This window comes from Manis javanica, chromosome 10, assembly GCF_040802235.1.
Source record: "Manis javanica isolate MJ-LG chromosome 10, MJ_LKY, whole genome shotgun sequence".
NCBI classification, from domain to species: Eukaryota; Metazoa; Chordata; class Mammalia; order Pholidota; family Manidae; genus Manis; species Manis javanica.
Genome location: NC_133165.1, coordinates 1,388,293 through 1,408,883, shown reverse-complemented (window position 1 = coordinate 1,408,883; position 20,591 = coordinate 1,388,293). Strand labels below are relative to the sequence as shown.

At 50.3% G+C, this 20,591-nt stretch overlaps 1 protein-coding gene and 1 long non-coding RNA gene across 2 annotated transcripts in view; both read left to right on the top strand.

Annotated features, from left to right (window-relative positions):
• Positions 1–843: 843 nt before the first annotated feature.
• RAB11FIP3 (RAB11 family interacting protein 3) overlaps positions 844–20,591 on the top strand; it is a 67,872-nt gene continuing 48,124 nt past the window's right edge. The window contains exon 1 of the mRNA XM_037005664.2: positions 844–1,774. Within this exon, the coding sequence (XP_036861559.2) occupies positions 1,235–1,774 (540 nt within the window). The 5' untranslated portion in view covers positions 844–1,234. The remainder of the gene's footprint in view (positions 1,775–20,591) is intronic.
• On the top strand, positions 2,005–17,471 carry LOC118970101 (uncharacterized). The gene is made up of 4 exons (XR_012121834.1): positions 2,005–3,689; positions 4,519–9,256; positions 9,839–9,926; positions 16,118–17,471. It is a non-coding gene; the product is annotated as an uncharacterized lncRNA (long non-coding RNA).

The window sequence follows — 20,591 nt, the reverse complement described above, 5'->3', positions numbered from 1 at the left end:
TTTGGTTCTTGCCCAAACTGCTTATGAAACGTATCTGGCGCTGGCACCCACTGCGAATGAAAATACCAGTTCATCCCCCCGCCCCCTCCCCGGACGACTAATTACCGGCTAAATTTAGCACCTCGCTGGCGGCCTGGCAGCTCTCTCGGTCCTACTAGCATGTCTACACTTTCATGCCTTTTGCAGGGTGCCCATGTTCCTATCTGGAGCCCTGTGTCCCCACTGCATAGTGACACGTGTAGAGAGAGAGACGTCAGTCGTCAAAGACAGTCACAGTGCTTGGGAGGCCTGGCCGTAGAGAGATGTTAACACTGGATATCCTATGAAAAAGACCTTTGTCCTCGGTTTACCAAAAGGTCTCTGACTCGGCGTTCCTTCGGTCACAGGTGAGCTAGAGTGCGCTCCGAGGGCCCTCCCACACTCGGGAGGGGACCGCGGGGTCAGCACCGCCCCCTGCGCCCCTCTGGGCGCGTCCGCAGAGGGCGCCATCCCAGTGGGATCGTGCTCTTTGCTTATCAGTCGGTAAGGGCGCTTTAGGCGGGCGCGACTCGGTCCCGGGTGACAGGTGCGCGTTTCGCTCGTCCCCGCGCAGTTCATCGTCCGGACCGCGCGTGGGCCGGCAGTCGCCGCGCGTCCCGGTGGTGCTGTCCCGCCGGTGCCCGCAGTCCCCTAGGAGACTCACTTCCCGCGCCCCGGCTGGGGATCCAGCCCGGAAGCCCCCAAACACGGCCGCAGAATAGCCCACCCACTCGGGCCCGCGGTGCCTGGGGGGTCTAACTTTATAGCCAGCCGGCGAGGGGCGGGGCCGAGCGGCGCCGCGACGCGCTGACGTCAGTCCCGGTGGAGGGCGGGGCCAGGGCGGCGGCGTTGGCCCGGGTACCGCGGGCTCCTCATCCTCGTTCGCGTTCCCCCTCGGCGGACTTCTCAGCGGTGTCCTCGGCCGGTCTCCTCCTCGGCTTCCTCCCGCGCAGCCCGTCCGCGCCCGCCGCCGCCATGGGCCCGCGCCCGCCGCGCTGCCGGGCCGAGGGCAGCTGAGGCGCGGCGCGAGGATGGGCGAGGGCGGAGCAGGGCCCGAGCGCCACCCGGAGCAGCCCGGGCGCCCCGCGCGCGCCCGCTCGCGCCGCCGCGGGGATGCCCGCGCCCGCCGCCGCGCCCTGAGCGCCTTTGTCTGCCGCCCGCGCCGCCCGCCGCACCACTGGCCTCGCGGGCCCGCGCCGCGGCCGGGGGCGCGCCCATGAAGATGGAGCCGGGCCGGGCGGCCTTCCCCGCAGGCGGCCCGCGCCCCGACCCCGACCCTGAGCCGGGCGGGCCAGCTGCGCCCGCCCCGCGCCCGGGGCTCTGTCCGCCGGACCCCTCGGGAGGCGCGGATGCGTCCTACCCCCTGCCTGGCCCAGCCGCGCGCCTGGCCCCCGAGCGCGGCCCGCTCCCGCGCTGGACTCCGGAGCCAGAGGACTGCGTCCCCGCCGGGTGCCCGGGGAGTGGGCTCCCTGGCGAGCAGGGCTGCGGGCACGGTCCCCGCGCAGGGCGCGAGGTCGCCCTCTTGGCCTCCTTACGCTCGCGCGCGGCGGGCGAGCTGGCGCTGGAGGTGGGTCCGGGGGCCGCGGCCGGGCCCTCGGACTCGGGCCAGGCCCGCACCGTAGCGAGCGAGCCCGCGGGGTGTGCGGAGGACGGCGCCCGCCTGCGGGCCGTGTTTGAGGCGCTGGACCGCGACGGGGACGGCTGGGTGCGCACCGAGGACTTCGCGCAGTTCGCCACGGCCTACGGGGCGGAGCAGGTAACGCGCGAGCCGCGCGCCGGCGAGACGGCCGCGATTCCTTCTCGTTTGGGCCCCCGTCTGGTGGGCTTTGCGCAGCCCTCTGCCCCCTCTCCGGAGGGCCGCGCCGGTGGGCAGTCTCTCCCCGCGCCCGCCCCCCCGCGCCCGCTGGCCCGGCCTTCCCGGAACCGAGGGGAGCTCCCGGCGCACGGACCTGCCCCGCCTGCCCCTGGAAGGGCGCCGAGGTGAGGAAGGGCCCTCGGCCCCCAGCGGGGACCCCGGGCCTGCCGGTCTGAGGAACTCGCCCCTGCGGATGGCGGAGGCCCGGCTGCGTTCGCCCGCCTGAGATCGCGCGGAGACGCCTGCCTTGAGCGGTCACCTCGCTGTGCATGGCTGGCCGATGTTCTGTGTAGACCCAGCTCTTGTTTGGGGGACAGTGAAAGCTGAACATGCTCACCGCCCGGCCTTGCGCGCGAAAGGGAGGGGAATGAGCCCCCGGAGGGAGGGGGGCCAGCCCAGAGCAGCGCTCCCGCGGGCCACCTCGGCTCCAGAGGGGGCCGGGGCAGCGGGAGTGCACGGCGTGTCGGGGGTTCCACGCGGCCGCAGGGCCGGGGCTGCTCCGGTAGAAGGTGGGCCCCGAGATCCAGGCCTTCCCGTCAACCTCAGCACTTCGGAGCTTTTAGGTGGAGACAGCAGGGCTGTGTGTGTCTTGCTAGTAAGCCGGTAGACAACTCATACTGGGGTTCACACTCAAGTGCTTTACCGAGTTGTAGGAAGTCCCCGAAACGCTGACCTGCTAGTTCGCGTTTTATTGACTTCTCACACTTGCAGACATTCGCTAGGTGGGTGTTCCAGTGCGTATGCACGCGTAGGCCCAGAGGTCTCATAGAAAAGACATAAAATGCCTGTCATAACATTAGGAACCTTTGTAAGGGATCCATGTGCCCCCCGAGTGCTCAGAGTCCTCTGAGTCGGCTTCTTGTTGAGTTTTCAGCCTAGGAGGATGTGCACGTCCCCGTGGGCGTCCTGAGTGTTGGCGTTCAGGTCAGCGTGATGCTTGTGTTTAGAACCTGGGTGGGTATCCAGTTTCTTAGTCTGAGGGGCAGAGATACAAGACTGAGTTTCCCGTCTGGGTACCGAGGGCTGTGACTGCTGGTCCAGACAGCATGCTTTTCCCTGCTGCCACCGGCCAGAGAGCTCCTTGGCTGTGGTCGTCCCAGTGGTGCCTTCTCTCTAAACATGACCTTCCTGAGTCAAGCAAAGATGTTAGGGAAGTACCACATTTGCTCTTTACTATAACCCGACTCTGATAGAATAAATTACGGTTCATGTAAGGCTCACTTAGATTTTCATTGACCGATCCCCTCCTTTGTCTGAGGTGGTAGTAGGCAAGCAGGACTCACCTCACTTGGCAGGTGAGGAAATGGAAGCCCAGCAGTTAAATGACTTTTCTCACCCATCGTCATCACTAGAACAGGGACTAGAACTGGGTCTTTTGGCTCCTGAACTTAAGATGGCTCTCAACTTCTTAAATTTGGTGGCTCAGAATATTTCCACAAAGTTTCATCTCATTGACTTCCATAAACTCCTTTTCATTTGATTCATAGGACAAAATGCCTTTTGTTGTGACTGTCTTTATTGATCACATTACAGAAAACTTTGGGTTGCTCTTTGGGGCCGACCTTTTCTGTAGTCACAAAGTAGAAATAGTCAGATGTCCGCTCTGATGACTCCTAGTGGAATTTAAAATTTGGGGGCACTCAGGGCTTGGTGGGGATGGGCGAATCTAGGGCGATCTGTGGCGTCGCCCCCTCTGTCTGCTCACCCAGAATGTTCAGGAAGAAGCAGAGCTGGCCGCGATCTGAGTACCTGGACTTTGATGAACTTCCTGAGGTGGTGGAGGAGAGCTCTTGTTTTGGAGCAGATAATTTATAGGGTAACGAAAGATGGACTGTTGTGTCTGTGAGCTTTGCTAGCCTTTATTACTGCTCGGGAGTGCGTTTTCCAAGTCTGATGTTGGAGTACATTATAGAGGAGCAATGGGAAGAAACATTCTCTGATAGTGCAGTAGCTGAGCAAAAAGTGAGGAATTCTACCTTGTACTGAACACTTTTAGCTTTTAAAATGGAAAGTCTTGAACATTCACAAGTGGAGAGAATGGTGGAGTGAAGCGCCTCCCAGTTCCCAGGCCTTCTTCACTCAGGTTCACCAGTCTCGGTTCATCTGTAAACACCCCACCCCAGGTGACTTTTGAAGCACATACCTGACGTATCATTTTATCCATAAATATTTCAGTGTATCTTTCTAAAAGATAAGGACTGTGTTTTAAACATTCATGATTTAAAAAAAAAACCCTAGGAACAGTTCAGATAAGCTGGATAATAGGTTGTAAGTTTTATACTTTTCACCTTGAGATTTCAAAATATTGAGTACATGAGACTCTTAGGCTGGTCCTTGAAGGTAGCAACTAGATTATCTTGTTTATTGACATATTTTCAAAGGTTGCATGTTGAGTATCATTTATGAAGGAAGCATTTTAAATTATTTAAGTGGATTATCTGCATTTTTAATAGAAGTAGCTCACCTATAATACAGATGGCTTTTGTGTCCCTCTTTCTTCAACAGTGTCATGGTGTACCTGGCCCTCATTACATCACCCAGTGGCAGGTCAGGGGTGGTGGAATGTGACAGTGTTGGCAGTAATCAGCGGAGGGAGGGGGAAAGGGACTCCATTGGAGCTTTCTGGTTTTATCTTCTTGAAACAGGAATTTATAGTCGGATCTGCCCAGGTGCTAGCTGTGAAGTTGGAATAGGTTATTTTTAAGGCCTCGACCATTTCTGAAGATTCCTCACTGACATGACCCCTTTACACTGAGAGGAGTGACGCTCTTGTGGTCACCACCACGTCATCGCGAAGCAGAAGTCAATTAGAAAGTGAGTCATAGGAGCACTGTGAGAAAGGATTGTTTTATTTTGGTTTAATTTTTTGAAGGAATTTTTAATGTAAAGATTATCTTCACATTTTATTACATTTTTATTTTAACAGTCACTGATCCTTTCCAGAGAACCCTACATACTTAAGCGCTGAATGCCCTCCGGTGACATTGTAGGCCTTGTCTGTGGCCTTTAGTGCTTGTGAAGCAGGCTGCTGAAGGGAGTGTTGATGCCCAGAAGGCCTCCAGCTTCTCCTTCCTGCTCCCGTGCTGGGGGCGGCTGGAAATAGGCAGGGACGTCCAGCTGCACCTCCTAGTTGAGCTCGTGTCCTTCCCAGTCTTTCCTGGCCTTGAATTCGAGTGTGCCTGTGTGTGTGTGTGTGAGAGAGAGAGAGTGTGAGTGCACTTGTGGGAGTAGGTGCAGGTGGGAGCTGGTGTGGTGTGTGTGCGCCTCTGGGTCTGTGGGTCGGGTGAATTCTTCAGAGGCAGACATTCCTTTCTGTGCTTGGATCACAGGCAACTTTGTTAGTGCCTTAAACATGCCTTTTTCATTTTTATATTATAAAAGTAACAATGCTTTTTATTAAAAAAAAAACAAGACACAGAATGGTATAAAATGTAAAACACAAAATGACTGATAATCCCACTCTCCTGAGAAAAATATCATTAGCATTTTAATGCATGTCCAGACTCTTTGCACACATAGCTGTGTAGAGAAGTACTCAAGATCATATTAAGTAGAAGCCAAATTATTCTGATAGATGTTCATTTTTTGAAAGAATGGAACTACATAATACCACTAAGCAAAATAAAAAGATAAGGATCACCTATTATCCCACTACCTTATATACTATAGAGAGAACTATTTAAGTATGTACGTAGTTAAAACGTTAATGTAAGTTAACATAAGTTAATAAATGCTTCAGAGTACAAAAATGATAAAACCACGTTGTTTTGAACCTGTTTTTTTTATTGACGATCTCTGATACCAGGTGTATATTTTAATGGGAACCTAAGGTTTACTTGTCCCTAGGAAAACTGAGAGTTGTTAGGGATTATCCCAGTGTAGGATCTAACACAGGAAGAATTTAATTCCATGGTTGTGAAGGGCACCAAGCTCATGCATGGGTTGCTTCCCTTCTGTTTAAATCCTGGAAACAGGGTCTAACCATTAGTTATAACTGAAATACCAGACAGAAGCACTACATGGTGGGAGAGTAGATGCTTTCCATGAGAAGGACTAAGGGCCAAGGGGCATTTTAGCATTACTAGTTGTGAATAGGGAAGCATTTTACTGTGCCTTATTATTATTATTATTTTGCAGTTAACTACAAATCTTTTATTGTACTAGGAAAACGTGATTTGCTGTCACCCATAACCCAAACAAATAGTCCGGCAGCACTCCTAAATTTAGCAGTTAACTTTGTTCACATACTTGAAATTCAGTAGTTAAGAGGTAGGAATTTTTTTACAATCTTGTGAAGGTTTCACGTGAACAACATTGTGGTTTCAGCATTCACCCATAATACCAAGTCCTCACCCCCTCTATTGTGGTCACTGTCCATCAGCGTAGTAAGATGCTATAGAGCCATTACTTGTCTTCTCTGTGCTGTACTGCTGTCCCCATGACCTACCTATATTTTAATTGCCAATTATAGTGTTCCTTTAATCCCCTTCTCCCTCCCCACCCACCCACCGTCCCCAGCCCCTCCCCTTTGGTAACCATGTATGTTCTGTGCATTATTTTTGTATATAGTGTTTATAAGTTGATAACTTGAAACTCTGGCTATTTCTAAAAGCCCAGCTAGTTCTAGCTAATTTCTTGAAATCCTGTCTATTCTCCTAAAGCCTGATGTCTTCAGAACGATTTAAAGATACACAGCTCATGAATGATCTATTTTAAATTTCTTTTTTGGATAATTTTTTGAAACGTCTACAAAAGTTCTAGAGCGTTCTGTGCCCACAGGTCCGTAGTCCTGCTGTGGCCAGAAGTGAGCTGCCTGTTCGTAACTGTTTTGAGCCGGGGCTGTGTAGTACTGGGGGCTTACCAGTGTTGTTGATGTCAGAGGCTTTTTTGATTCATTGTTCTTTCACATTTCACATAATTTAAGCAGGTTTAACCAGCTTAAAGCCTCAAACACAAGTTACGAATGATGTGGTACTTGCTTGCTAAGTCTGATTACAGGTAGATGGTTTATCTGAACAACAGGAATTGTTCAGTGTTGTAAAGACCTTTATTGCCATAAATTATTGGGTCAGTAAATACAATGTACCTAGTATTTTCCTGTCACTGGCAACTCAGGGCCATTTTATAAACCTTTTGTTTAGATTAAGCTGGCTGTCAGTGAACTGATTAATTACATTTTTTAAAGTTAAATGGTCATTTTAATTTTCCTAATAGATTGCTTGAGTCACAATAAGAGTAAGTAAAAATCCACATTGATTAGAGAGGTCAGTGTTTCCTTTGGAAACCTACGAAAGTACCTTTTAGAAATTTCAGCCAGGGAGGATATTTTCTGGCCTGAAGTACAGATGCGGGCGGGCTGGAAGGCGGGAGCTGTGGGAGCGGTCTGAGCAGTGGGTGGCCATGGTCCCGGCTCTCCTCCGTGCACTGCTAACGCTGTGGGCTGTGTGTAGTCTGACCCCTGGTCCTCCTGATTATACAGGCGGTAGGGCCTCTAGAAGATGGGGGGGCGGGGGGCATTCATAGCCAGCCTGACATACCTCTTTGGTCCCAGTGTGTTCTTGAGTAGGGGCTCTAGGTAAGATTTTTTTTTAAATTTTACTTTGATATCGTTAATGTACAATTACTTGAACAACATTATGGTTACTAGACTCCCCCTATTATCAAGTCCCCCCCCACATGCCCCATTGCAGTCACTGTCCGTCTGTGTAGTAAGATGCTATAGAATCATTACTTGTCTTCTCTGTATACACAGCCCTGCCCGTGTCACCCCCCCACTACATTATGTCTGCTTCTGCTAATCGTTATGCCCCTTTTTCCCCCTTATCCCTCCCTTCCCTCCCATCCTCCCCAGTCCCTTTCCCTTTGGTAACTGTTAGTCCATTCTTGGGTTCTGTGATTCTGCTGCTGTTTTGTCCCTTCAGTTTTTCTTTGTTCTTATCCTCCACATATGAGTGAAATCATTTGATACTTGTCTTTCTCCGCCTGGCTTATTTCACTGAGCATAATACCCTCTAGCTCCATCCATGTTGTTGCAAATGGTAGGATTTGTTTTCTTCTTATGGCTGAATAATATTCCATTGTGTATATGTACCACATCATCTTTATCCATTCATCTACTGATGGACACTTAGGTTGCTTCCATTTCTTGGCTATTGTGTATAATGCTGCCATAAACATAGGGGTGCATCTGTCTTTTTCAAACTGGGCTGCTGCATTCTTCTGGTAAATTCCTAGAAGTGGAATTCCTGGGTCAAATGGTATTTCTATTTTGAGCTTTTTGAGGAACCTCCCTACTGCTTTCCACAATGGTTGAACTAGTTCACATTCCCACCAGCAGTGTAGGAGGGTTCCCCTTTCTCCACATCCTCGCCAGCATTTGTTGTTGTTTGTCTTTCGGATGGTGGCCATCCTAACTGGTGTGAGGTGATATCTCAATTGTGGTTTTAATTTGCATTTCTCTGATGATTAGCGATGTGGAGCATCAATAAGATTTTTAAAAAGCTTGAGTCACAGGTAACAAAAAGCTGATACAAAAACTGTTGTTGGTGTTTGGGTGTACCTGTGTATGTGTTTGCCTTTGACCTAACAGTTCCCCTTGTAGTAACTTACGCTGAGGCTGTACCTCCACAGATACAGAAACATCAAATGTACAAGGTCTTTCATTGCAGCATTATTTGTAGTATAAAATGGGACAACCTGAGTGCCCATCCAGGGTGAGTGAGCTGAGGTACATCTACGTGACAGAAAACTGCAGCTGCAGAAATAAAAGAAAGACTCCTGTGAACGGTAGGGAGTGATTTCTAAGATATTTCAAGTGATGAAGAAAGTACAAATGAGTGTACTTCAATAAAATGTGGTAAGAAAGACTGGTACTGTTCGGTGTCTCCTACTGTTTGGAGGCTCCTGGCGCAGACAAGTTGGAGAGACAAGGAGGACGGTGGGTGCCAGGAGAAGGGGGTGGTGTGTGTGTTCACTGGCTGGAGTTTCAGTTGGGGAAGATGAGAAAATGCCAGGTATGGGTAACAGTGACGGTGGTACAACAGCGTGAATGTTTGTTTGTTTTTTGGATCCACTTTCAACTTATTACTCCATCAGAGATTATTTCTGTTTCTTCTGTTGTTTAAAGTCTTTCTAAACTGAGATCCTTGGACATGCTAATTTCGTTTCATGTATTAGCTAATCCTGTGAAATCTCCTTTACACATCAGTTCGAATTGAACTAAACTGGCTTGTTTTCACCTACCACAGAGAAATCTTCCAGAGGAGTTGTCATCTTTAACAGTTCCATCTTATTTGTTTCCTGCTGGCACCTCTTGATCTTTGGTCAGTTCTGTCCATGTGGAGGCACGATCAGAAGGACCCCCTTCTTCCCGAGGAGCTGAAGGTGACTGTGTACTCGCCGCGTCACCCCCAGCCCAGCAGCGCAGTCAGTGTTGTGCTTTTACAGCCTTCTGGCATTCTTGCAGCTGAGTTCAGAGGTGTGGGTGGTTGATGGGGAGTGGAAAGAGATCTTTAGGTCTGAGGCCTCCTGGGGCAGGGCATCTTGAGAGGCGGGAAGATCGGACCGTCAGCTAGATAGTGGTCATGCGGACATTGTGGCCGAGGAAGCATTCTACAGGGAGCGCTGCTCCAGCGTCTCATGGCGACAGGCAGAGCATATGTCCTCGGCTTCCCCCTCTGGAATCGGTCAGGCGCCCCCAAGCTCTCCTGATGATACCGGCCGTGGTCTTTGGCCAGGTGTGCAGGATGTCGTGTTCCAACAGATGCTGGAGATGCAAAGGTGCTGAGTCAGATCTTTCTCCACCTTCAGCCAAGAAGCTTTTCCAGGGAAGGCGTCACACCTTTCCCATCTTTGTTTCCCCGCTGCTTGGCTTGGCTCGACAGCTGACAGAGATGTTCTCAGTATGTTTGTGGAGAAATATTACTGAAGTGTTCTGCTCCATTTTGAACTTTGCTTTGCTTTAAGGACCTGAATAGCATCATATCAGCATTTGTATTCCTGGACCCTTCTTCACATGAGAGTATCAAATGCCTTCCTGATGAGATGGCCTGAGGTGAGTGATGCCAGCGTGAATGTTCTTAATGCCACAGAGGCATATGCTTTAAAATGGTTAATTTACTACAATTTAAAAAAAAGATGAGGGATCTGAGGCAGGCCCAGAACCCTGAGTGATGGACTTAGCCCAGAGGAAGAGGAACTGACAGGTGGAAGGAGAAACCACCTTGTGACACCTGGAAGGGCCCCTCCTCCAGGAGCCTCGGTCTCCAGGGCAGCGCAGGGCCAGCAGGGTCTGACTGTAAGAAGAAAAAAGAGAAGAAAAATGGAAAATAAGAAAGAAGGGAAAATAATGTATGTGCATTTGCTTCTTGTTGCAAAAAGAAACACCCAAAGATAGTCTAGAAACTAAGTAAAATGAGAATTTATCCAAGTAGGTGGGGATAAGCTGTAAGGAATCCGTCTAGGAGTAAAACTTCTCAGAGTATACCTTTTTGCACAATTTTGGCTTCTGAACCATGCACACATTCTTCATATCCAAAAAAATTAAAATGGCAATGATAGAAGAAAGTTAAAATTAAATTAAGATGGAGTAAACGAACCTATAAGTATATTGAATTAATAGCATAACCACATAGAAACAGTAATTCAAGTCAGCAAACCGCACTCTGTACCTTAGTGAGGTGTGTTAAAAAGAAAAAACAGACTCCAGAGAAATTTGCCACAAAGATTTGTTGTTAACAGAGATCAGTGTGGTAATTCTGAGATCACTGGGTATATTTTAGGGTAGAGCAAGTGAATAAAGATACCCGTGTTGGGAACTGGGGTTCTCTGTGAGAAAGGAGATTAAACACAGTATGAAAAAGGTGAGGAAGATCTCAGTACGGGAGGTGTCAGTGTGCGTATGTGATTAAGAAATGCCTAGCTGTGTCCTCTGAGAGGGCCTAGGGGTAGTGATACTCCAGTAGCAATGGGCACCCCTAGCCTCCAGATCTTGGTTGCCAAATTCCATTTCCCACTAATGGAACCAGGGATCCTTGGAGAAATGAATTTTCTAGGTTCTGGGCAGGCAAAATTCAGTGTGAGCCTGGATATCTTGTACCAGAAAGCAAGGAGGTGTTCTAAAATTGATGGGGACATGTCAGAAGAAGAGTGGCGTGAATGGGTTCCTTCCTGGCAAGTCTGGGGTGTTTGAGAATCGAAAGAGAATGGAGTGGATGTTTGTATTTAAGAAGTCCGTGCACACTGTGTGTGGAAGTCATGATGTGTCCCAGGGGGGTGTGGGGCTCCGTTACGCATGGTGCCAGCAGAAGAGGAAGGGTGAAAGACTTGGAGACTCAGTATTTTGCGGTTGACAAGGTGATCATGGATTAAGAGAATGGTCACCAGTAGTTGTCAAACAGCACTGTAAGCATTTGGTGGGGTGGGGAACAGGATGACCGTAGTCTGAAGCGTCATCCCACAGGTGACTGGTTACAGGGGGAGGCTCTGTTTACATTGGATGATGTGGCCGACTCCACCACGACCGGGTGTCAACTCAGACTTCCCCGTGTGGACAGATATGGGCCCTCGGTGGGATGCAGGTGGGGGCAAGCGGCAGCATTCTTTGCCAAAAATATTTAACCTGAGTCAAATAACGAGAAATAATCAGACAAACCTAGACTGTAGGGCATTCGTCATGGCAGCGGCCCAGACTCTTCAAAACAAGTGTAAAAAGGGCTGGGGGCCCTTCTAGATTGAAGGAGACTGAAGAATCCTGACGGTTAGTGCCTGGTCCTTGATCAGATCCTGCATTAGAAAACAAAGCAGAATGGCCTCTAGAGGCCATTATTGGATGAGTGGGAAAACTTGAACATAGGAAGAACATTTGATAAGATTATTGTTAAATTTCTTGGCTGTCATAGTAGTATTGTGGTTATGTGGTAGGATGGGCCTTGTTCTCAGGAAACATATACTGGAAGGATTTAGGGAGGCATCATGATGTCTCTAGCTTTTAACAGGTCCACAGAAAAAGTGCATGTGTGTAGAAAGAGACAAAATGGATATGGAGGGACATTAATGATTGGTGATTCTAGGGGAGGGGGTATGTGAATGTCTTTTGCATCATTCTTTGAACTTTACAGTGGGTTTGACATACTTAAAAATAACAAGGAAAAACATAATATGGGAAGTTAATTGATGGCAACCTATACTTCATCTTGTACTGTGTGTTAGATGGTGTGGCTTTATCGTCTTAAAAACAACTAACAAAAACAAGCAAGAAACCTCTTTATTCCCAGACTCGTAAAAGGAACATAACACATACAGATGGGTTTTACCTCTTTATGACCTGACACCCAGTCTAGCGTTTACTGGTTCATAGATTACACAGGGTATGAATGACCCCTCTCTTTGACACTGGGGTTAAAATGGGAAACCAAAACTCCTCTTTTAACCTAGGCATAGCTACATGATGGAACCGTATTCTTATTTATCAAGGGATAGTGCTTCCCCAAGGGGTGTATCTCAGATTGTTCAGAGAACAGGTTTCCTCAAAAAGAAAGTGGGAATTCTCTTTTCCCTCCCTATTGACAGTATTCAAACGGAATAAACATGTAGTCGAATAAATATGCAAAAGGCGCATAGGAATGCTTAGGGTGCCTAAAAATTAATTTCCTGTTTCAGGGTAACTTAGGTGATTTCTGCTTCATTCTTGGTGGTCAGGTGCTCTTGCAGGGCATGGGGCAAGTATGAGGCATGCTGTGCAGGCCCTCGGGGCTGGTTCTTCGTGGACTTAGGCATGAACAAACAGCCCAGTACGGATTTCTGGTTTTGTTTTGGTTTAAGCCACACATTTGCCTGTTCTTACTATGAGAGACCTAGGAAGCATTTAAATATGGGTAAATACATAGTGTGAGCTTGTGTGATGGTTGAGAAAGTCCTTGTTTATGTTTTGAAGCCCCCGGCTATACTGATTCATGGACTTTTTGTCTCAGATCCATTTACGTCATTAAGTGTTATTGAGGATCAAAGAGCTTTTGTTTATGTGGGTTTTATCTATTGAGGTTTGCTGTGTTACAAAGTAAAACTAAAAAAATCTGAAATACCTCTATTAATCCATTAGATTATCGTTACACGTTATCAGTAGTGATATTTTTATGAAAAATAATTAGTGAGAAGAGTGGCCTAGTTTTACATTTTTGCAAGTGTTTCTTAAATGTCTGACTCGATTGAAGAGGGCTAGGTTCTTGCACGTGCTTCTGTAAGCAACCCGAATGTCACAGAGCCTCTGGAAAACCCCCCTGTATGTTCCTGAGAGAGTGAGGTGAAAGAAGGCAGAGTGCCTTCGAATGTTACCAAATGTTTTTGAACCTTGCAGACACCCCTCTGCAGGACCTCAGGGTCCCCCCCTCACTGAGAACAGCTGCTTACGTACTGAAGTACCATGTCGTCTGATCTCATAGGCTGTGCCCACCAGAATCATCTGGAGAGCCTCTTAAAATCGACTGCTGGGCCCACCCCAGGGTGTCTGATTATCTGCTCTGTGTGGGGCCCAATGAGAAATGTGTTTCTCCTCCTTTCCCGCTCAGAGCCACTGTTCTAGAGAGTTTTGACAATGTTTGCATCACTTTGAACACCCTGCCCACAGTCACTTTCTGACATCATTCTTTTCCTCACTGACTGCATTCACTCTGACATTAATTTCACAAACGTTTGTTTGGGACCCACTCTGCCGGCCGTCGCGGGCCTCAGGGCTGCCCCTGCCCTCACTGCGTTCTGTCTCATGGGGAGGCCAGGACCCAGCCCACACTTCCTGACATCCCCGCTGCTCTCCAGCCTCAGCTTGCTGCAGTTTTTGGTACATATTTAGATTTTATATTTAAGTTTAATTTTAATTCTTACCAAGTGTGGTTGTAAAGTCCAGTTGTGCTCTGCAAGTGGTGTAACAAAAGTAGCTGCAGTGTGACCCTTACCACCCTTCCTCCCACTCCCAGACTCCTGGCTGTTCCCTTCCAGCGTTTTGCCCCTCGATTTTCGATGGTTTCTATTGACTTTCTCTGTGGCTGGTACCCCCACATATTTCCCTTTTGTGACCTCCATTGTTTCAGTACATTTAGTGGTAATCTTGGTTAATACGCACTCTGTGTCTATATTACTTTGATTGCAGACATTTTGCACAGCCAACCCATTCAGTATGCTGTGATTACAATTCCTTTCTGATACAACCATTTGCCTTTCCTAGAGTTGGTAATTGTGTCATGTTTCACTAGTTTAGCTTCCTGGGTGCCCATCAGTAGTTCCCTCTAGCTTGTCTTCTGGGATCTCATCATTCAGCATGTGTCCTGGACCTCATTGTTGTGTACTGGCCCCTGTTGTTGTGCAGGAGCTTGGCCCCCTGCCGCTGGGCCTGGTGACCTGCTTGGGGAGCACCTCTGGGTGTCTCTCCCGAGGCAGCTTTCCTGTCTGAGGTTCCCATCAGACGCTTAGCCAGGCTCTTCCCAGGTGCACCACCGACGCCTGGCCCACTGCCTGAGCTTTGCTTCGATGTCTGACATCCCCTCTGTGGCCCTTACTTCCTGCATTCCTGTTCCGAGTGGGTTCCCACCTGTCCATCCGTCCCTGTGCATCTTCTGGGATGCTGGGGCCTCTCCTCTTGAGCTGTGATTCCAGTGGACTTTTACGAGGAGCGGAGGACTCGTGTTCACCCACATAAGCCCCCTCCTCAACACCCCGTGTGTATCTTCAGAGCAGGCTTAGGGATGTGCCCGTGTCCCATTCTCACCGGCGCCCCTGTGGCCCCTTGACCTGGAAGGGCAGGACGGGTTGGTGTCACTAAGCGGGGAGTGGCAGGGCTGGGGCCTTCTCTTTTCCCTTGATGTAATTAATCTGTAGGAATCTGTGCCAATGCGGGATTGGCTTAGCCTTTCTCAACTTGTATTTTTTGTGTTGTGGAAGTTTTGTATTTTGACAAAGCCCACTTATATGAAATCAGGTTTTTGTAACCCTAGAATTTACACTACGTTGATGTACTATGTTGCTAGGCATTTATTATTTTCCAGTTTTCTCTAGTAGGGGTAATGCCACTATACCCTCAACCATAAATTACTTTTCACATCCCTAACTTCTAGGAAGACCTAATGTTGTGCCTAAAAATTGAGGTTCTTCTCTTGGGCTTTGAAGCTATAGAAACTTGGAAGGGGTTTAGTCAGGCATTCTTAGCATTTCAGAGCTTTTTTGTGGCATCCAGAGTTGGTAATGAAGGGAGGAGGCAGAAAGTCCTTGGCTTGGCTTCTGGAAATACATCATCTGTTTCAGCGAAAGCTTCCTGTCGCTGCTGTAGAATACACGCCCCGACACTGGAAGCTGATGAGCTGTGCTGCGCTGCCCGTGTCTCCGTCCCTGCCCGGCCTGCAGAGCCCTGGCCCTGGGCAGCACTGTTAGCCACGACCACGTGTGTCCCCTCATGCTCACAGCCGTGGTGCCGGCCACCCCACGTGTCCCCTCACGCTCACTTTTTGAGGGAACTTCTGAGTCGACACTCTGGGGCTGGGTGGAATTCACAGGGCCACGTGCAGAGGTGGGCGAGTCCAGGAGGAGGTGATGGGGAGGAGGGTCCCGAGGTGGGGCAGGGCGGACTTGCAGGGCCAGCCAGGCCGGGAGCCCTGGTCTTCAGTCCCAGGGAAGTTGGGGTGAAGAGTTTAAGGAGAGAAAGGTAGGTAAAGAGATTTATTTTTTTCAGAAGATGGGAGTTTGGAGAGGGCAGGAGTAGGTGGGCACCCCGCTCAGGAGGCCAGCGCAGGGTTGACGAGGCTGGTGACCGCATGAACTGGGGGGTGTTTGAGGAGGAGGAGGGGGGCCAGAGGGTCAGGGCTGCAGCGACCCTCGGGAGGCAGTAGTGACGCGCCCCCGCGGAGCCCCGAAGCTGAGTGGATGTAGGGGGCCGGCGGAGCCTGGGCCTGCCTGGGCAGGTGGGGACAGGAGATGAGGCAGTGGGGAAGTGGGAGCCCTATTTTTTTCCATTGGTTGATTTCTATTTTTTATTACATGAAGAACATTTATTCTACCTCCTTGGAATCGCCTGTTCACATTCCTGTAGGTCTGAGTAGCATATTTGGCATAGGCATTCTGTGAAAGCATGCTTCACCTGGTCATGTGTTCAGCACTATTACAGCTTTGTCAATTTGTTATCATGTGATACTTTTAGAATTGGAAAGAGCTTGAAATGTTTCTGGACCCTAAGTTTCTATGTTCCCTTTCTTTTTATTGAAGACTTGCTAAGTGGCTTAAAGAACTTGTGATACGTCGAGGATGGGACTGCTTTCTGTGGAAACGAGAAGTACAGGGACAGGGTGACCAGGGTGGTTCTTTCTCCTCTGTCCTTTCCCCCTGCTGGACGGCGTGACTGGTGGTGGTCTCCCCAGGACTGGCTGGCATCTTAACTTCCTAAATAGCGTCCCCTCTGCTGGAGGACATCCCCTTGCTTTGCTGCCAGTGTCCTGTTGGTCGTCTCTCAGAAGGTTACGGGGGAGTCTTCACCAAGATGTTCAGAAGACTCAGTGAGATGCTTGTCCTTTACCGGAAGAAAGGCTGACTTCTGAAGATGCCACGTGCCCAGGCTGTGACCGTCCATACCAGGAGAAGCACCGGGGGCTGTGTCTCCTGGCAGCACAGCCGAAGAGCTGGAGAGGCAGGGTGTGAGGAGGCGCGACGAGGTGCCCCCCACCGCCCCCCCACTCCTTCAGCTTCCTTAGAGACAGAGGAAGATACACTTGGCGCCATTTTTCTTCAAACTGACATTCCTGGTGACTGGAGTCATAGCTGTCCTTTTTATTTTCCTTTTTCTCTTTTCACTATTATGTTTCCTACTACTTTTTTTTATTAAGGTATCATTGATATACAATCTTATGAAGGTTTCACATGAGCGACATTGTGGTTATAGCATTCACCCATACTATCAAGTCCACCCACATTATCACTGTCCATCAGCGCAGTAAGATGCTATAGAGTCGTTACTTGTCTTCTCTGTGTTGTACTGCCTTCCCCGTGTCCCACCCCCTACATGATGTGTGTTAATCATAATGCCCCTTAATCCCCTTCTCCCTCCCTCCCTCCCCACCCCCTCCCCCTCCCCTCCCCTTTGGTAACCGCTAGTCCCTTCTTGGAGTCTGTGAGTCTGCTGCTGTTTTGTTCCTTCATTTTGCTTTGTTGTTGTACTCCATAAAAGAGGAAAATCATTGCTACTTGTCTTTCTCCGCCTGGCTTATTTCGCTCAGCCCTCTATAGCTGTCCTTTATTAAAAGAGCAAACAACACGCTCCAGAAGTGCACGCCACAGGACAGGCGGGCCTCCCCAGCCACCATGAACAGAGGGGTGTGTTCTCACGGGACGAATTTCCTTTTCTCCACGTTCCCCACCCCCAGTAAAGCACTGCTGGCTGATTTAAAGGCCCACATGTAGACAAGTGACAAAAATTAATCAAGCATTGGAAACATCTGTAATAGTAAGAGAATAATTCTTATTCTTGATGGTCTGTAGTTCCCACTACAGAATGCTTTCGTACACGGGGCCCTAATGTGATCTGGGACCCACCTAGTGTGGGCTGGAGCGCTGAACCCTGTCTGCCACCCCTCTGTCCTTAGGCCCGCTCCCCCGTGATGTAATGACAGCCTTGGAGGGACTGAAGGTCAGGCCTGTGCTGTCGACTGTGTGCTTCAAGAGGGAAGAGTCCGTGTTCAGACTTACAACCTGTGAGTTCCAAGGTTCTGTGTGTGGGGGGGGGTTGCTCGTCTCACCAGCTAGTTTGTCAGCAAGCTCTTGGGGGGCCTGAGAGCCTGCAGTCCTAACACGCCCTCTGCCTGTGCTGCTGTCCCTTGCAAAGACCTGCTCCAAGGCCACTCTCCCCGACCCGCTTGCACAGGCTGCCAAGGAGCCGGAGCCGTGCGCGGGCAGCTCTGTGGCTGGACCAGGAAGGGAGCGGGAAACCCCTGAGGTGCCGCATGCCTGTGAGATTGAGACTTTGCTGGGAAGGGAACCTTTGCTCCTGAACTTGCACTTGGAGCAGGTGTGGGATGCCCCTCTTCGGCTCTTTGTGCAGAAGGTGTTGGGTGACCAGGAGGCTTGTTTGAGGAACTGTGAGAAGGCCAGAGAGAATTGGTGAGAGAGGCCGAATCTGGACCTGTAACGGTCAGACCCAAGCCCAGTTGCTTTCCCCTTTGGGCACTCCACCCTCCGGGAGAAAGCCCAGAGCTGTGCACCGGGCTGTCTGCAGTGGCGGGTGACGGGGACCCCTGTTGGCTGGTGAGTCACTGGGGCCTCTGTGCCTTTTCAAGTCACCAGTAAAGGAGTGGTTTGTGGTCAGGTGTGGAGTCAGTGCTCGGCCTGGGCACGGGTGCCCTCTGTGGATGTCAGAGCGCAGGCCCCCTCCCTGTGTCCTGCTGCCCGTCGGGCTCAGGCCCAGTCGGTCAGTGTGATGGGCACTCAGAGCCACTCGCGGCAGGATGGCTGTGCTGCTGTGAAGTAAAAAGAAAGCGGCTCTTTCATTTAATAACCCTGTGAAACTGTGCAGAGAGGGTGGTGTCCCGAGGCTCGCCCCTCCTGCCTTGTGTCCACTCCAGGTGTCACATGGTCGTGGATTTCTGTTTCTGGAACAGCCCTCCAGGACGGGCCAGTGGAAGACAAATTGTTTTTCTGGTCAGTGAGCTTTTTTTCTGCCAGAACGGCCTTGTTTGCTGGGCTCCCTGGAAGCGCAGAGGTGTGATCGGCAGCAGACATCTCGAGGGAGCCCCGCGAGCAGCCCTCTGTGGGCAGGAGCTCCGGTCCCGCCAGCCTCTCCCTCGGGGCTCTGTGAGCACAGGGACCAGGTGCATCGCCTTCCTCTGGTGTGATTCTCCTGAGGGACAGAAGAGACCCCACCTGGGAGCAGCGTGCTCTCTACCTGCTTGTCTTCCTCTTTTCCACTTGTTATGAAGGTTTATTTCACTGCATCATTGAGGGGCTCGGTTTACTTCACTAGGAAGTAAAAAAAACAGAAAAAAACTGCTGAATTTTTTTGCCGTGGGAAATAAAAAGCCCCTTTGTGAGCAGGTCGTTCATCCTTCTGTCAACATGGCTGAGTCTGGCTGGTGAAGAGAAAGTCCACCAGCCAGAGTCGTGGGACACTTTCCTCTTGGTGATTTTATATTTAAGAACCTGCCTCATGGTGCATGTCCCGAGAATCACCCACGAGTGAGGCCCCGTCAGCACGTAAGGGACCATTTGGGGTTCTTACAATGAGAGCTTTCTCGCGGGAATCTTAGTGCCGCAGTGATGCAGGAAGGGTGATATATCAGTGTGCTCTTATTTAGCACTTTTCTTGTGAGTGTGTTTAGCTGACGTCCCTCTAAAGTGTGAGTGAGTGCGTGTTTCTGTGAGTGTGTCTTCACGGGGTGAGCGCTTGCTGGCCTGAGGACCCCATTTCTTGGCGTGTGATGTGGGGTCTGCACAGGCAGGCTCTGAGACCCTGTGGGGCTCTAAGAATGCTGTGAGTTTCTGTAGAGTTCCTTCGTTTGTGGCATTCTTTCTTATGAGTTTCAGATACATGCCATCTGTATCATTAAATAATAAATACTGTCTTTGTTTTGGTTTAATTTCCTGCTTTTAAAAAAGCACAGTTCAGATGAAGGCAGTGAAATGGAGGACAGAATGAAGAATTTTCATTTTGTACCGACTTAAAAGATCCGGTGATCTCTTGATTAAAGAAGCACTGCAGTCATCAGGCAGGGGGCCCGTCCTGCGGCCACCTCTCCTTGGCAGTGGTGGTCAGGTACTTGATTTAATGCTCAGCATTCTAGAGCTGCTTAAATTTTTTATCCCTATCAAGATTGGGTCCTAGGTACTGTCCCACTTCAGGTGTAGGTGCTGTCACTTTGAGATTCAAACCGATCTTAAAAAGACAAAAATAACTCCCCCCCCAACCAAACTACGCAGGAGTGACTCTGGTCTGCTGGTGGGGAATGAGGGCTGAGGGGCATCGTCGGCAGTTGGGGCTGACCGGGAGGCCTGGGTCCAGGTCACTGTTGGCACCGGTGTGGAACTCCTATGGGGAGAACAAGGCTCCTCGGCACTCGCCCAAGTCTTCCCAGCTGTGTGCTCACGGGCATGCATGTACTGCCAGGCCGGGTGTGTGCCCCCAGTGCTGGAGGGGCCAGCCTGGCTCTCACCTGGGAGGCAGGTGAGCAAACGGAACAGCAGGACGTGTGCACCCACCAGCCTCCCAGGAAAGATGTTCTCTGGACAAGTCCTGCGGTTGGAGAAGCAGCTGCGTGTGCAGGGGCCGGGGTGCAGTGTGGAAGTCGGGGGTTGTGTCCCAATCTCTGGGTGAGAGCGCTGGTCTTCCTGGTGGTCCTGGACTCTTAGCTCTGTCATCTCTTTGCTTCCTTGCTGGTCACCTCGGCCTCTCTGGCCCCTGTCCTAGTGAAGCAAAGCGCTGTTGTCCCTTGAGGGCAGGGGATGCAAGGTCTGCTTGGTTTCTGGTCATGACTTTGCAGGGTGGTCCTCGGAGGAGGACGTCTCTTCGGGACTCACAGAGGGACACTCAGAGGCTGTCCTCCCAGGCCCTCGGCTCTGCTCACTTGGACAGCTGTGTGTCTGTCTTTGGAGCTCTTCTCTGTGCTCGTGTGTACCTTGCTAGGAAACGTTTTCTAGGAGTGTTTGTACTGTGTCTTAATCATAATAGTACACGAGCTTATTTTCAGTGACTGCTCAC